At 36.2% G+C, this 18,618-nt stretch overlaps 2 protein-coding genes across 2 annotated transcripts; both read right to left on the bottom strand.

The window, feature by feature from the left end:
• Positions 1-9,242: 9,242 nt before the first annotated feature.
• On the bottom strand, positions 9,243-11,071 carry LOC116338404 (transcriptional regulator CRZ1-like). The gene is made up of 4 exons (XM_031763615.1): positions 10,998-11,071; positions 10,256-10,926; positions 9,347-9,357; positions 9,243-9,269 (listed from the first exon to the last, which is right to left on the bottom strand). The coding sequence occupies exons 1-4, from the start codon at positions 11,069-11,071 to the stop codon at positions 9,243-9,245; spliced, it is 783 nt and encodes a 260-aa protein (XP_031619475.1).
• Positions 11,072-11,893: 822 nt separating this feature from the next.
• On the bottom strand, positions 11,894-15,837 carry LOC116338403 (zinc finger protein 510-like). Its single transcript, XM_031763613.1, has 4 exons — positions 15,576-15,837; positions 13,033-13,189; positions 12,143-12,971; positions 11,894-11,899 (listed from the first exon to the last, which is right to left on the bottom strand). The coding sequence occupies exons 1-4, from the start codon at positions 15,835-15,837 to the stop codon at positions 11,894-11,896; spliced, it is 1,254 nt and encodes a 417-aa protein (XP_031619473.1).
• Positions 15,838-18,618: the final 2,781 nt, after the last annotated feature.

Below are 18,618 nucleotides of genomic sequence, written 5' to 3'. Positions count from 1 at the left end.
TGCTACTTCTTTCTGTATTTAAAGTAGACGATTTAAAACAAAACAAAATCAACAATGATCGTTTGATAATAATTAAAGGCAAGTCATTATTCATCTCACGGAAAACTGTTTAACTTGAATAAATCGTATTCTTTTTCTGCATAGATTTCTACAAAAACAGGGTGGGCCGTGACAAAGTTCGGATGGGAAATTTTGAAAAGTACGTGAAGAACAAGTGCTGTGAACTGAAAAATATGCAATTCGTATAAGTTAGGAAACGAGTCACAAAGAAATCAATAACTATATATGTGTAATTCGCAAAAATATGGAAAAAGATGAATAAAATCTGGAATAAACTGTTTTGAATAATATATATTTGGACTTTTACTTAAATTTTTTAAACAATATCAGTTTTTTTCTATCTCTTGATCAAACAAGTTATTTGAAATTTCCACAAAACACAACTACTTTTGGTTGAAGTTTTTGAAAATCATATGAATAAATAAAGTAATTTATTGGATTGAACATTATTGTTAAATTGGTTTCTAGTGTAAATATATATTGATAAAATTGTTCTATGCATGAAATGTCTCATCAGTTTTTTTTGATAATTTTGTGATTCATAGGCAGATGTGAACAAGAATTGTGAAAAAGAATTTCTTTTTTGCATATTTTCATTTTTCATGCATTTATTTATGACTACGTGATTTGTTTATGACAGTTCATTTTTGATAAACTAATAAATTTTATTGCTTTGGAGTTGTGAACAAAATCTTTTGCATACGCTCCTCCCGAAGTTCCTTATAAATATCTTTGTTTAGCCGAACCATCAAAACTTTTGAAACATTGTTGGGGTGCATTGACATGCGGTATCGATTTCGGACGTATGAAAGTGACGAAAACGAAGCCTCAGTTCGACATTGGTTGGAAGGTACTGCATGCAAAAGATTTGCAAGTAGTCGAAGTAGCGGATATTTTTGTGAATTTCCTTCCCAAAACTGCATAACTGACGCTTTTATATCACATTGTGCTTCAGTTTCGTAGACTGACATTTCTTTGAGCACATTGCTTGTACACAATTGATCCTCATTGTGCTGATTTTGATATTCTGCTTGAATTTCATCGAGGGTGTCATTTGCGTGATTCGCTTCGTCTTTGTTCAGTCGACTGGCCGTGACTCTTTCGTGTATTTTCAACAAGTCCATTGCTGCTGTGGCTCTCTGCTCATCTGATAGTTTGAAGTTTATACGTGGATCCAGATAAATTGAACAGAGCATTAATGGTGAATTAAATAGCGACGGTGCACGACGATCCATGTTTTCAATCAACTTCGTGGCCAAATTAAAGTCTGGCTTACTTCTCAAAATCCGATTAAGATTTAACTTCACACGAAGCCAACCAATGTACATATCTGATAGTCCATATCCCACGCGCTGCATATCGATTGTTAGGTTGTATGCCGGACTGAGAACGTCAACTATTTCTTGTACTTTGTTCCAAAATGGTTCATTGGTTTCGAATTTATAACCAAATTCATTGCTCTCAGCTAATTGGATGACGATCTCTTTCATTTTCAAGAAATCACGGCACTAGAAAATATCGATCAATTGAAATTAGAAACTAGTATTTTTAATTTCCTAAAGTTTTTTAATATAAAAAATACTTACCATGGTGTATTTTGAGTTCCACCGAGTTGCGTTGTCTAATGGTGGGAGAATTACTTTGCTGCCCAACTTCCGAATTTCGATCATAACAATTTGATTACGCATTAAAACGCACATATCATGTACAATTTGAATTGTTTCCTTTGAATTTGACTCTTCGATTGAATTATTGATTGCAAGCTGAAACACATGTGTGCCGCAATTGACTTGGTTTATGAGGACGATTGTATCACCATGTTTGCTTGCAATATTTTCGGCCATTTCATTGATCAAAGCAGTTTGAGCAGCTACATTATCAATCACCTTTTGTAGCTCAATTTCATTTTCTATGTCACGCCCGAATTCCAATCCATCGTCTTCCTCGTCAGACGCTAAATCGAAAAAACTCTCTTCAACAATACTTTCGGCATTGGAATTTCCACTGCTACTGGCAACTAAATTTAGAATATCGGTGGTTGCTGTTGCATTTTTGGCTGTGTCTGTGGTGATTGAAAGAACTTTTGACAAAGTAATGTTAAATTCGGCCAGAATGTCAAACACGATGTTTGCTAGATTCACTGATGTGTGTCTTTCAGTAATTTGAACAGTACCAAGAGATCGACAGACAACTTCGCTATCTTTCATGTACACAGCTTGGACCCCTAGCATTGAAAGTGTTGCGATGGTGCATACATCAAACATAATTGACACTGTTTTTCCTTGAACTTCCAACGTAATTCGTTCTTTAATCAGTTTGCTTTCTTCAGATACTCGTTTCACAATATCGCATCGGTTTATCGACAGGTTATATCCTTCAGGTCGAATTGTTTCTAAACGTGATTTGATGAATCCTTTCATACCAGATGAACTGAGTACGGAAAATGGATATCCATTCACCGTTACCATTTCAATCGCATCTTGAATGGCGTTGAATGTTTCTAATTCGGCTCGTTTTTTAGCGCTAACTTCGTTTGGAAAAAGGGTGGCGTACGTCATCGGGTGAACTTGCGAAATATGCCGTTTTAAATTCGATGTTTTAGTACATTTCATTGGTTTTGATTCACAATTTGGAATTTGACATACAGCACCATTTTCACTGTGATGAAATTTTTCGGATAAGATTTTCAATGTACGCTCATCCTCCGGGCGCAGTTTACGTTTTCGGGGCGCTCTTGATTTGGTTGGAAGCGGTTTCGTTTTATTTTGAACTGGAGCCTGAATTTCAGAATCAGATGAATGAATTGATACATTTGAAGTGCTTTCTTCGATTGTAACGAATGATTGGAATGCCGATGAATTCATAGCCTCAACTTCAGTCAAATCAGTCGGTAAGTTTGGTCGATGTTGTACACGAGCAGTTTTCGATTTTTCAAGCCGATGTGATTGTTTCAGCCCTGAAATAGTATTCAAATAAATGTAGATTTTATAGTGTATTTTTACTTCCATGTATATTCTGTACCATTTTTTGTCGCCAATGATGTAACTGGACTGTCAAAAGTTGTTTCAAATTCTGCTAGTTTGGTTGTTGATGTCGAATTTCGCTTCCGTCTTCCCATTTTTCGAGATGCCACTGCTATTTTTTCTCTGGTTGCATTTTTCTTGTCAGAAATTGTATTTTTTTTACTAGGCATTTTGATGAACAAATGCACAAAAACTTGTATTAAACTATCAATGACTTCACCATTGAACACACGAACTGAGCCAGCAAATGATCGGTGTAGTCGGTGGTTCAATGCAACAGTGAAGACTACTATGATTTTGGTATAAGTTGATGTCGTCGCATTTATTTTTGTATATTGCTGACAAAATGTAATAAACAAAAACTCTAACGACACATCGTTGGTGGTCCAAACACACAAACTGCAATGCAAGCAATATTTCATGCCGCATCATAGCATAAATTGTCGGGAAATAATTTTTTTCGACCATATTTATTAAAATGAAATTTAATCTAAGGTTAAAGTCAAAAAGAATTATTATTATTTTATTTATAAACTTCTGATTTAGCATGCGCTGTAAATTTTTTATCAACAAACTTAAGTTTTTGTTAGCTGTCATGACTTCAAACGTCAAACGTCATATTCAAACGAAATAAAATCGACGGTTATAATAAATTTACATATATATATAACTATATTTTATTTTTATTTTATAGATTTAAAATTAAAAATGTTCATTTTTATTTATTTCAATTTATATATTTATTTATTTTTCAAACTATTTTTTTCTGAAATGGAACATTTCAATTTTCCACCTTTCAAGTGCGGCACTTGGAATTTATATGGTTTTTAGTGCCGATTCTTATGAAGTTCGCACGCTCACATTGTAGTGCGTGCCATCTGTTGGTGCGGATAGCAGCCCTGTTCCGAAGCCAAACTTTTTTTTTGATAAATCTTAAGTAGTGATTAGTGAAATCGAGAAATATACCCTCTTGGGAGGATTTTATAATTTTTTTTTATCTCAAACCAAAAAACAAACACGTTCTTTGTGTAAGAGGCCAACGTGATTACGCAGTATTGAAGCGATGCCATGAGCTGTCAAAATTGACTTTCGCTCCACTTTTCCTTGCCTTGAGACAAATTCAATTCGCTGCTGTAATTTCGAACTGTCTTTCGATCGATTTTATAACGCTATTTACACATATTTCGGTTCGGAATAAAATGATATTGAAAATTGCTGAAGATATCCTTTGTTCTCTAGCATAAGAAGGCTCCCTATGTTTCAGCATTGCAATGATATTTCGGGGACAGTATTTCCTTCATTTGGCACTTGGATTAGCTAAATGAGTGCAAAATTGTGAATGTGTTTATGCATACATAAACCAAACAATAGATGGCGCCTCTGTAAAGACATCTTGCCTATGCTTGGAGGCTGGCATTAGTAAAATAGCAATTGTTTTGGATTCCATTGATATTTATTGAAATTATAAGTATGTCAATACAATATTTTGAATTAATGTTTAGCCCATACTCATTGGTATGCCAATCACAAAGGAGATTGGATTGAATGATGGAATTTATGCGGTGATTCTGGTGTGAATGGTATCCAAATGTGTCTTCACATGATTTTTTTGCGTAAAACGCATCATACAAATCTCGCATCGAAACGGTTTTTCACCGTTGTGTGTTCGCATATGCTCTTTCAACCTATTTTTGTGTGAAGTGACACTCTTCTTGCAGATATGGCATTCATATCGACGCATTTTGCACACTTTTTCATGTGCTGCTTGATCGCACTTCTGGGAGAATCCAGTGAAACAGCCGCGGCAATGGAATGGAATTTGTTCGGTGTGAGTCACTTTGTGCTTTTTCATATTTTGCATTGTTGTGAATTCTTTGCGGCAAATATCACATTGATATGGTCTATCGCCTGTATGAGTACGCATGTGGCGATTAATGTTCCACATTAGATTGCTGGAATATTCACAAAGTCGGCATTTCAATCGTTTTTTCATCTCCATTTGGTTGGATGAAATCGATTTTTTATTCCTTATTGATTGTGAAATCAAACCCAATTCAGATCGGTTGAGGTGGGCAACACCAACGAGCTTAGATCTCTTACTGGATGTGACAGTGGATATACGTTTATTTTTTGAGCCCATTTTGCGATCATTAACTGCAATCAACGGTATATTGTCATCTACTTTCACTGTGCTAGCAGCTTTCTTCTTGCTACTGTCATGACCATAGCTCTTCGAAACATCTTGAAAATCAATGCCAATCAAGTTCGTATTTGACAGTTCATGAGCATAGCTTACATCGTCGTCATTTTTAAACAAATCATTTAACTGAAATGTTTCACCATGACTATTATACAGAGTGCCAAATGGTGTTTCCATTTTAATCCGATATCCTGGTTGATCTTCTTCGTCACTTGATTCGATTATTTCAACCGGATCATCCATTTGAGTTCGAAAGCCGTTGTCATGATTTTCGGTACGAAATGAGTTCATCATTGAGAATGTATCTATTATTGACGTGTAACCGTATGCGCCTACGTTGATTTGATCTTCGAACATTGAACTAATTTCGAATTCATCATATGTGTTCTTGATTCTGCGTAAAGTTAACAATATTGTATTATTTGATTGATAATTGTAGATATTTTTGCTCACCGTTCGTTTGAAATGCGCAAAAAATACTGCTTGAAATCAGAATTTAGCGACAGACCATCGCGTTTGAGTGCCATTTTAATACTGGCCAGAGAACATTTGGCTTGGCGATCGAATGCAATAAGCATTTTGTTCATCTCTTCATTCCAGCTTAACATTTTTAGTTTCTTAACTACATTCGAATAGACATGTAAATACATAAATATGTTAGTTGACACATAAAATTCAATTTGGACAAGAATACAGACAGCGCAACAACGTATTGTTCTTACCTTGCTCAAGTTTTGATATGTAATTTCCGATAATTTCCAACAAATTGAAATGCTCTTAAGCAATGAGTGGAATATTAGAAATGAATTCAAGACAAAAAAGTATTATTTCGATGAAAATATGCGTTTATTTCGTTAGTTTTGTTGTTTTCGAATAGAAACGAGTTTAGCACGTGTTATGCAACAAATGGAATGGAAAGAATGACGCTATTTAATGCCATCAATAGTAGTAACAAGCTGTCAAAATGACTATTCGCTGCATTCTCTAGACGTAACGAGGCTAGCTGCGGCGAGATATCTGAAGAATTTAAATCTTGAGCAAATTGAATTATAGTTGAATGCCATTCAATGAATTTGAAAATATAATTTGTTTCCTAACGATTCTTTTATTATTAAGATCAAATATTATTCTGAATCAAAATAAATGTGAATAAGATTGATTTTATCCATAGGCCTAAATAGAAAAATGGCCCAAAGTGGCCGAAGGTCTATTCCATGGGCCGAAATAATGGTGTCACAAATTAGTCACTAAATCCCTAAAAAGGTTTTAAGGCAATCGCAAAAATTTGCCAGGCTGGATAAGGGGAGCCCTCATCGTAATGCTTCAGAATATGACTTTTGAAACTAATTATAGATACAGTCACATACTGCTTGCAGATATGGCATTCATATCCACGTGATTTGCACACTTTTTCATGCGCTTCTTGGTCAGCCTTCTGGGAAAATTCACCGAAGCAGCCTCGGTAATGGAACGGGATTTATTAGGTGTGACTCACTTGGTGCTTCTTCAATTGTTCCGTTCTAGTAAATTCTTTGCGGCAAATATCACATAGATACGGTTTTCCACCTGTGTGAATAAGCGTGTGTTCCTGGAAGTTCGAATTGTGATTGCTGGAATATTCACAATGTTGGCACTTGTGTCGCTTCTTCATTCCCAATTGGTTTGATGACACTGACTGCCGGGCTTCAGTATTCCTCAGCACGTTTGAAACTGGTTCCACATTATCATCGTTTTTTTAGTCTTGCGGAACTTATCGATTCTCTTAAGTCTTATTGAAAGAGATCGATCAAGAAGTCTTGCAATAATTTTCTTAATAATCTATATTTTTGACGTTATTTTTCGCGTTTCAGGCATCTGTCAACTCTGGAAAAAATCAATACGAAAAACAAGTGAAGGATTTTCAGCGTATACGTTGGTTTAGTGCGCCCGGGGAATTAGAATCGACAAGATGCGAAGACTATTTCATAAAGAAGCTAAAAAAACATGATAAGAATGTTTATCTTGGTCAAATTTATACTAGTATCCGTGAAAACATTGCAAAGGTTCACGTTCAATATCCGGACCTCAGGTTTATATTCAAAATCATTTTTTGTTGTACATATTACAATTTACAACGTTTTTTTTTACTCAGTTGGGATCAGGTTCCAAGTTCATTTAGGAATCTATTTCTAGATGAAACGACAGATTATAAAAGATGTCATGCAGGTCAAATTTTTAAAGGTGACTCAGATGACGGACAACCGTGCAAATTCATAATAATTCTCAACTGAAGATGGATTTCAATCTTTACCATCAAATTTCCAATAAATAATACGTTCGCTTACATTCAAACCTGGAGAATTATGAAAATAAATGCAATTTACTCGTAAATGGAATTTTTGATTTATTTGAAACTGAGCGATCTCAACATACAGAAAACCGTTAATACAATCAAGACCTGAAAGTTTATTGAAAGTTTGAATGTTTTGGGAATAGTTTTGAAGAAATCAATTGAGATAATTTGGAACGATGAAAAGAACAGCATTGAATGATTCCAATTATAAATTGTTTCCGTTGTGGACGGTGTCCAAATGCTTCTTCAGGTGAATTTTCTGTGTAAAACGCTTCATACAGATCTCGCATCGAAACGGTTTTCCACCGTTATGCGTTCGCATATGCTTTTCCAACTGATTTTTATTCACATTGACATACTTCTTGCAGATATGGCATTCATATCGACGCAACTTGCACACTTTTTCATGGTCATCTCTTTCGGTTTCTTCGGAAAATCCTTTGAAGCAGCCGCGGCAATGGAACGGAATTTGTTCGATGTGAGTCACTTCGTGCTTTTTCAAGGACTGCATAGTTGTGAATCCTTTGCGGCAAATATCACATCGATATGGCTTATCACCGGTATGAGTACGCATGTGTCGATTCAGGTGTCCAATTTGATTGCTGGAATATGCACAAAATTGACACTTGTGTCGCTTCTTCATTTCCAAATCGGTTGATGGTAATGATTGCCGTGGTTCAGAATACAACAAATCCGAGCTTCTTTCCATCATTTTTATGGGATATTTACTAGGTTTCGTCGCGACTGCCTCAGCGATGTTCGAAATACCGTCGTTCATTTCCATTTCCTCCGCTTTCGTCGATTTGTCGGTTTCTGCTTCGTTGCTTTGTGAAACATCTTTTTGACAGTCATTTCGAACAAAATCATTCAATTCGTGGTTTGTTTCAGTATTATCGTATGAAAAAACAGATGTGGTATCTGAATACGGTTCGCATTTGGTGTGATAATCCTCTTCATCAGCTGAGTCGATGATTTCGACTGGACCTTTCGTTTGAATTAAGTTGACCATCTGAGTTTCATCAATTGTCGATGTGCTCGCATTTGAACCAAGGTCAATTTGTTCTTGAAATATCGCATTCATTTCGAATTGATCGTACGTAAGCTTTATCCTGCACATAAATAAGATTAACAGATGTTAACAGAATACAGATAATTAACAGCGCTACCAAAATGTTGAAAGTATCGAAATCTTTACCTACCGATCATATGACACGCGCAAAAAATATCGCTTGAAATCAGCATTGAGTGATTGACCATTGCGGTTGAATTCCATTTTAATGTTGCTCAGAGAATATTTTGCTTGGTGATCGAATGCAGCAAGCATATGGCTCATCTGGTCGCTCCAGCTGAACATTATCGGAATTTTGACTAAATTAGAATGGAACAAAAACAAAATTTACTATTTTTCTCTTACTTCAAACCAAAAATCTTATAAAAACAGAGAGTATGAATCTATCCGGCTTCATGAATATAATAGCAGATATTTTCAGCAGGTCAATTCTATTTTTGTAGACGAATAGAAACTTTTCGTGACTTGCTGATTTTAATTTAATTGGAATGATATTGTAATCAAATGGAGTGGGAACCGAACATATTTCGAGCATTTTTTTTTTTAAATACATTCAGCTTAAACAATATTTAATAAGCATGGCATCTATGAAAATATTAACAGCTTTAGATTTTAGAACAAGTCTGTTAGAGAGTGGTAAAGTAAAGAAATAATGTTCTTACCTTTCTCGAGTCTTGATAAATAAATTCCAATGAAAAGAAATACTTTTATGAGAATAGCGGAATGTTTAGAGTAAATTCAAGTCACTAAAGTATTATTTGGGTGAAAATATGAGTTTATTTCTTTACTTTTGATGTTTCCAGAATAACATGTGTCGAGGACGTGTTGTACAGCAAATGGAATAGAAGGAATGGCGCAATTTAATACGATTATGTAGTAGCGACAAGCTGTCAAAACGAATTCGCTGCCTTCCAGCACTAGACACAGCGAGATCATTTGCGGCGACAGACCGTCGGATTTTGATTTATGAGCTAATTTAATGGATTTGAAAATTTAATTTATTTTTAACGATTTTTTCTTAGTGGATAGATGATAGAATTTTCTGATCAGGTATTTCGGTCAAATTTATTGGTATTGATTATGGTATATGAACATTTGAGGTTGTTAATTTCAGAGTCATTTTAAGTTTAAGCGATGTTTTGAATTATATGCTGTAATAAATCGTTTTGTTATAAATGTAAGAAATGTAGAGAATGTTATAAAGATGAATGAGAACCTTTAATGGTTGATTCTGGCGTGCATGGTGTCCAAATGTTTCTTTAGACTGCTTTTCGCTGTAAAACGCTTCATACAAATCTCGCACCGAAACGGTTTTTCACCGTTGTGTGTTCGCATATGCTCTTTCAACTTATTTTTTTGTAAAGTGACAAACTTCTTGCAGATATAGCATTCATATCGACGTGATTTGCACACTTTTTCATGTGCTTGTTGATCGGACTTCTGGGAAAATCCAGTGAAACAGCATCGGCAATGAAATGGAAAATTTTTGATGTGGGTCACTTTGTGTATTTTAAAGGACTCTATAGATGCGTATTCTTTGTGGCAATTATCACATCGATATGGTTTCTCACCGGTGTGAGTACGCATGTGTTTATTGAAGTCTCCCTTTCGATTGCTGGAATATTCACAAAGTTTGCACTGGAATCGATTTTTCGGCCCCATTGATTTTGAAGACATTGAGCTTTTACGTCGCAATGATTCAGTTTGCTTTCTTGGACATCCATTTGATCTTCCGGTCATGTTGTTTCTTTTGGCACCACCGACGTTGTTTGATTTATTGCTCAAATTCACAGTTAATGTGTTCTGGCTTGTTGTGTTCATAGTGATGCCAACCATCGAAATGGCATCATCCCGTTCCATTTCCTCTGCCTTCATTGCGTTGTCCATTCCATTTCCAATGCGATCTTCATCTCTGTTATTCGAAACATCTTCTTGAGAGTCAAACACGTTTGATTTCGTGTCTGACATTTCGGTGTAGCTTTCATCGTCGTCAAATTGACCATAATCGTTTAATTCTTTTGATATGCCATGGCCATCGTATCGAATGGCACGTTCCATTTTCGTTGCTTCATCTTCTTCATCGCTCGTGTCAATGATTTCAAATGGTTCATTGGTTGTTTCTTGTGTATTGTTCATGGCTTGACTCGAAGTGTGAACTGAATTCGGATATTTGTCGGTTACTGACATACCCGCAACTTCGAACAATGAACTGATTTCAAATTCATCATACGTGTTCTTAATCCTGCACACAATGAACAATAATGAATTATTACTGCAAAGCGTTACAAAGTTATGGATATTGTGTTTACTCACCGATCATATGAAACACGTAAGAAATACTGCTTGAAATCAGCATTGAGTGACAGACCATTGCGGTTGAATTCCATTTTAATGTTGCGCAGAGAATATTTTGCTTGGTGATCGAATGCAACAAGCATTTGGCTTAGTTCGTTAGTCCAGCTCATCATTTTTGGACTTCTGGTTTGGTATTCTCGGGTATTCTCTTGAAACTTTTGACTAGAATGGAACAAAACCAAACAAGTGTGTTGATTGTATTACATTTTACATAAAAACCATGTACTATCAGACCTGATCAGACCACTTCTCGAACTAACTAGTACATGGCTGCTATACTAACTGTACACAGTGTGCGTGAGTGAAACAGCGAACCAATTTTTATCTTATGACATAAATCTAGAAAGTTCTTACCTTTATTACGTTTTGAGGAATAAATTCGCCCTTTTACGAATAGCAGAATATTTGAAACGAATTCGTGACAATGATGTGTTAATTCGATGAAAATATGATTTTATTTCTTTATTTATGATACTTTCAGATTGAATGTGTTCAGCACGTGTACGTACAATAAATGAAATATAAAGAATAGTGTCACTTAAGGCGAACAAGCTGTCAAACCGTATTCGCTGGAGTAGAAATAGCGAAATCACTTGCGCCGATTGACGGAAGGAATTTGAATTTTAATTGAATCACAGTCGATATTTATATTTAACCATTTCAAATTCATACAGTTAGTCCGCCTATGATAATTTCATCAAGATTGCTTTATTCGAACATTTGAGATGGTGGGAAGCCATGTGATGGGGGAAGAGTCTGTATCGAAACAGAGTTTATGAATAGGCAAAATCGAGATGATTTCTACTTTATAATTATTGAATACAATATTTTAAGCTTAATCAATGTTTTAAGTTTTAGACCTTAAGTTTAAAAAATGTTGAGAATGTTTTTAAGATGAATGAGAACTTTTAATGGTTGATTCTGGAGTGGATGGTGTCTAAATGTGTCTTTAGACTTGATTTCAATGTAAAGCGATTCATACAAATCTCGCATCGGAACGGTTTTTCACCGTTGTGTGTTCGCATATGCTCTTTCAACTTATTTTTTTGAAAAGTGACAAACTTCTTGCAAATATGGCATTCATATCGACACATTTTGCACACTTTTTCATGTGCTTGTTGATCAGCCTTCTGGGAAAATCCAGTGAAACAACTTCGGCAATGGAACGGAAATTCATTTATGTGAGATGATTTGTGCTTTTTCAAATGTTCCATTCTTGTGAATTCTTTGTGACAATTATCACATCGATACGGTTTCTCACCGGTGTGAGTACGCATGTGAACATTGAGGTTTCCCTTTTGATTGCTGGAATATTCACAAAGGTTGCACTGGAATCGCTTCTTCGTTCCCATTTGGTTTGATGAAATTGAGTTTTTACGTCGCAATGATTCAGTTCGTTCGTTTGGACGTCCATTTGATCTTCCTGTCATGCTGTTTCTTTTGGCACCACCGACGTTGTTTGATTTATTGCTCAAATTCAAAGTTGATGTGTTCTGACCCATTGTGTTCATAGTGACGCCAACTATCGGAATGCCATCGTCCCGTTCCATTTCCTCCGCCTTCATTGCGTTGTCTATTTCATTTGGAATGCGATATTCACCTCTGTTATTTGAAACATCTCCTTGATAGTCAAACACGTTTGATTTCATGTCCGACATTTCGGTGTAACTTCCATTGTCGTCCAATTGACCATAATCGTTTAATTCTTTTGATATGCCATGGCCATCGTATCGAATGGCACGTTTTATTTTCGGTGCTTCATCCTCTTCGTCACTCGTGTCAATGATTTCAAATGGCTCATTGGTGGTTTGTTGTGTATTGTTTATGTCATACCTTGGGGTATGAAATAAATTCAGATATTCGTCGGTTGTTGACGTGCTTACATCCTCGAATATTGAACTGATTTCGAATTCATCGTACGTATTCTTAATCCTGCACACAATTATCAATTATGAATTATTATTGCAAAATTACGAATACTGATTTTACTCACCGATCATACGAAACACGCAAGAAATACTGCTTGAAATCAGCATTGAGTGATAGACCATTGCGTTTGATATTGCCCAGAGAAATTTTCGCTTGGTATTCGAATGCAGTAAGCATTTGATTCATCTCGTCACTCCAGCTCCGCATTTCCAGATTTTTCACTAAATTGGAATATAGCGAATAAAAACTAAAATATTGGTTGATTCTTGCAATAATGAAGGAAATCATGTACTATCAGACCACAGATCGAGATAAATAGTCACACAGTTAGTGTGCGCGTGAGTGAAACAGCGAACCAATTATTATCTTATGACGTGAATGTTGAAAGTTCTTACCTTTCGTACGTTTTGATAATGAAATTCCAATAAAATAAATCGCCCTTTTACGAACAGCACAATGTTTGAAACGAATTCAAGTCAATAAAGTATTTATTCGATGAAAATATAATTTTATTTCTTTACTTGATGCTTTCAGATTGAAATATGTTGAGCCACTTACAATAAATGAAATACAAAGAATGGTGTCAATTAAGGCGAACAAGCTGTCAAACCGTATTCGCTGCAGTAGGATAATACAAAGTTGCAAACTTGTTTCACATCGCCATTTTTGACCTGCGCTAAATTTGATGACACCGTCCGAGTTGTATTAGTTCTTCGTCTATGCCTTGAAGAAAATCCGCACAAAAGAGAATAAACAAAAACAATGTACAAATTAATACAATACGAATTAGATGGACAAATAAAATTCTATATTTCATATCATCCTAGTTTTCCCTGAATATTTTACTTTTCCGCACACACCTAGTGTGTAAGGTAAAGTATTGGAATCGGTCGAAAAATTAACACCCATCAAAAACATGTTTTCTGGGTGCTTTAGGAGCCAGGGAACACGGATCAGTCGTTTTTTGTATGTCCGAATGTATGTGCGTACCCTGTACGCAAAAATTTGTTTACACGATAACTTTCAAACAAGAAAAGTAATTCAAAATCTGACTTCACGGGATGATTAGGAGTCCTGAAGAATAGAAACCATTAGAAAGCCATTGGAAGCCATGTCTGTATGATATCTTAATGAGCTGAAACTTTGCACAGGTTATTTTTATCACACAAAAATAACATTCCGAGAGTTAGAAGAAATTTCAATGCATAATAAGGGTACCTCCCAGCCATAGACTAGTGGTTAGCGTGCCAGGTTTGTGAGCATGAGGACACGAGTTCGATTCTCGGTCAAATTTCGTCCGGTATTTTTCCACCGTGATTCGCTCAGGGATTATCAGTGGTTTAATGAGGAGAAATTTGGACCGGGTCTCGGACTTGTGGAGTGCTTCGGAGGGCACTTAAAGCCGTCGGTCCCGTGTGTGTGTACAACGAATAATGGGTTCAGCATAGACACACGTAAAATGGAGTGCCTTTACGTTAGGTTTTTGTCTTGGATATGTCAAATATCCAATACGTCAACCGTAAAAAGGTAGTGCTTAACTACTGGTGAATATACCGGTAAATCAGTGGTGGTAGCATTCCTACATTGAATAGAGGAACCCAGCGCCACCTGGAGTATGGTAGAGTTATGAGTGTTCACAACAACTGCAGTGAGTTGGGTCCTAAGTGAAGCAATGGTCTAGGCCCTGCCGAACAGCAAGGGCCGCTGAAGACCATGCTGAACAGCAAGGGCGACTGTGCCGAACAGATGGAACCCCGGCAGTCTAGTAGCATCATAACTCAAACGGGCGTCTTGCAATCAACCGGCTAAGCCTATGAAGAGACAAAATGCGAATTCCCCTCATCTGTGCCATCTTGTATTCCATAGTTGAACTCAATTTAGTTACAATGAATTGAATCGAAAAAGAGAAAAAAAACAACAACAGTAACATGGCTACATAGATCTGTTGACCAGTGAGATACGTATAGCAATGGAATGAAAGAATGAAGAAAGCGTATATGTGTATGTATGCATCAGCACGCATAGATGTACAGCTCTGTGTGGCCGTGCTATTGTTGTTGTTTTTTCACTTTTTCATTTCAATGCTACAGAATTAAATTCAGTTTTTGCATCTAATTCACACTAAAATCAGATGGCGCTCATTAGCGAGATTCGCAAAAAGTCTCCAATCTCATACAAATATACACCGGCTGCTTGCAATAGCTAAATTAACCTGAGCAACGAGAAACTATGGATATTACTGAAAAGTAGACCTAGTATGCTCCCCGTACAAATCCAATAATCCAATAATCCAAGGGTACCTCCCGAACAAAATGTTGGATTTTTCGCACTCAATTGTATTAAAATTTCTTCAGACTTTCAGAATGTTATTTTATTGTGAAAAAATAACCTCTGGACATTTTCACATGGTTACGATATCATATCATACAGGCATTGAAAAGTCTATCAAAAATTATTTGTATCGCAAAACTTATATCAGATTCAGTTTTCTCATGAATTCATATTTACGGTAAAAGATACGTAATAAATGCATGTTGTGGATCACAGTGCGGAAAAGTTCATCTTACGGATGTAAGACATTCTATTTGACTTATGCAATTAACATACAGTTCGATTGTTGATTAGAACTATTTAAATTAGCCTTCAAATTGATGATCGCTGATGAACTATCCTCACATGATGTTGAATCTTGGCTTATATCCGCATCACTATGTTTAAACGAGCTTAAACTGTCTCTCTCCATTCCCTGTATGATGCTGTCGGTGGCTTCTTGTTGCTCTTCCATACTGACAGCCGCCTGCATTTTGTATGTACTCATCATTCGAGCCAAGTCATCAAATCTTAATTGTTCGGCTAATGACATGGGCATCTCTCCGTTCTTCGATTCGCAATTCTTCGACCACCCAATGTAATGGTGTCATCTTCAACATATCTCTAGCGTTCACATCTCATTTATGACTCAGCAATAATTTGACCTAGAATTGATAAAATCATAAAGAAAGTGATTCCAACATTTATGCCAGAGGCTGTGGCTCAGAGCACAAACCATTTAAACCAAAACAAATGCCATTTTAGTAAGAATTGAACAGTGTCATTTGGTGCTTACAATTTTATCGTGGCCATTGCAGTTCATTCCACTTTGGTTCACGAGTCTGGGTTAATACCAGCTCGAAGCAATACTTCGCAGGTATCATAGTGGTTATTTTCAGCAGCCATATGAAGTGCTGATTTATCCAGCCAGTCAGTCGTGAAGGGCGCGCATAAAAACTTGAATCACTATCCCGATTTACATCTAGCCAGAGAGTGAGAGAGAGAGATGCCGAACGAATTAATAACAATGCTATACTGTAATGTGCTAGGTTTTTACTTTCTTTGTTCACTTTGGGCCGGAAAAACTATGTAATTTGCATATAAACGAGTGGACCTGAAACATGTGCTTCTTCTTCACTTCCGTCCACAAAAAGAGAAACAATATAAATTCCATGCGAGTGGCGACGATGAACTGCATTGAACCACATTCGTTTAAGATGTGAAAAACTAAATCGGCACAAATCCACTGGTCTCCTCACACGCCACACGCTCTTTCAACTCCTTCAATTGTTTCATCATATCAAGATAATCCGTCATTGGAATTTGTACCATTTTTTGCTCACTAATCCTCACCGGTGAATTTGATGTTTTATTTAGTTTCGGTGCTTTCGTTGTAAAATTTGTCAAATGCGGCGGTTCACTTTTTAACACCATCTTCTTTGCTGCTGTTATTGTCGCCGGTCCATCTGAACTATTCGAAATTGATGACTTATTGATCACTTTCACTGTTTGTAAACTCGAACTATCATTCTGAGAGAAGAAGAAAAAATGAAGAATTTTGTTAAATATTAAGCGTGTCAAAGTAAATGTCATTTTGTCAATATTAAATTATTTTCTCTGAATTCTACGTTATACTAGCTTGATAATCTTTTGCTATCTTTTTGATTTAACCTTCTTTCTAGAGACGACATATTGAAACTGAGTTTTCTTTCAGATTTTATCTAAAACGGATTTTTTTTTGCATCAGAGGTTGCAATGGAGCAACAAAGTAAAATTCTTTGTAAGAATTGAGGGGTCCATTTTACACTTTTTTGGTCCGAAATAACACAATCTCGCTCGCAAATTTTTGATAAAAGCCGCTTTATCCTGAGCCGAGTGACTGTGTCACTGTCGTACCAGTGATTCGTCTCGGCTAGTTCTGGTGCGTTTTTTCCCATCACACGATACACGAACCGATATGTAAAATGTTTGTCGGTGACAATCTCGATCATGTTGCCTCCTTTGTAATAATGTGAAGCTCTGACAGTTTATCGTAGGTCTGACCTACTAGGTCATTGCCGGCATATTTTTTTGCTGGCCCCACAATTTTGCCACTTCTTCTGAATGAATAAAATGGAAGGATTGTGGACTCCCTTCAATCCACTGAATAACATTTTGGTGACGCTTGACCCTTGAATGACCAATACAAAATATGTACGGATATACGTCATTTCAGCGGTCTTCCGTGTTTTTCATACAAGCCGTCCTTGTAAATGGTGAAAAAGTCGCGAAAAATGACAGAAATAAAAAATAAAAAAAATTTGCGTACAGCGTACAGGGTACGCACATACATTCGGACATCGAAAAACGTTAGATTCGTGTTCCCTGGCCCCGAAAACACCCAGAAAACTCATTTTTGATGGGTGTTAATTTTTCGACCGATTCCAATACTTTACCTTACACACGAGGTGTGTGCGCAAAAGTAATAAGCTATGCAATGGGGGAAGAGAAACACATTTTATGAATACGCAAAATAGAAATGATTTCTAATTTATTGAATATTTTCAGCTTAAACAATGTTTGGAAAATAGAACTAAATGTAGGGAATTCAAATATCAATAAAAATTCACATTTTAACATTGATAACGTTGAATTTAACTGATTAAGTCTTCACATTAGTATTGAATCAAATTTTGGCTAGAGTATTGCCTTTTATATCATTTTTTCTGGATTATAATAGTCTGATTATTCGATTCGCATTTAGTTTCTACTATGCTTTCCTTATAAATTGAGTTGAATATTTGAAAACGAAAAGTTTAATGATACGAATGTTGAGAATGTTTTTAAAAGAAAAATCTTCAATAATTGCTGCCATGAATGGTGACCAAATGTGTTTTCAAACTTCCTTTCTGTGTAAAACGCTTCATACAAATCTCGCATCTAAACGGTTTTTTGCCGTTGTGCTTCCGCATGTGCACTTTCAACTGATTTTTATTCGCAGTGACAAACTTCTTGCAGACATGGCATTCATATCGACGCAATTTACACACTTTTCCATGGCCATCTCTTTCGATCTTTTGAGAAAATCCACTGAAACAGCCTCGACAATGGAATGGAAATTCATTGACGTGAGTCACTTTGTGCTTCTTCAAGGGCTGCATAGTTGCGAATCCTCTGCTGCAAATATCACATCGATATGGCTTCTCACCGGTATGAGTACGCGTGTGTTTCTTCAGGTCGGCCTTATAATTGCTGGAATATGCACAAAATTCGCACTGGAATCGCTTCTTCGTTCCCATTGGTTTTGATGAAGTTGACATTTTATTCGGTGACATTTTTGCAATCGAACCTGATGCACGTT

Source organism: Contarinia nasturtii, unplaced genomic scaffold, assembly GCF_009176525.2.
Source record: "Contarinia nasturtii isolate CC-2019 unplaced genomic scaffold, AAFC_CNas_1.1 Cnas_scaffold_412, whole genome shotgun sequence".
Lineage (NCBI taxonomy): Eukaryota > Metazoa > Arthropoda > Insecta > Diptera > Cecidomyiidae > Contarinia > Contarinia nasturtii.
Note: the sequence above shows the minus strand (reverse complement) of the source record. Positions and strands in the feature narration are given on the sequence as shown.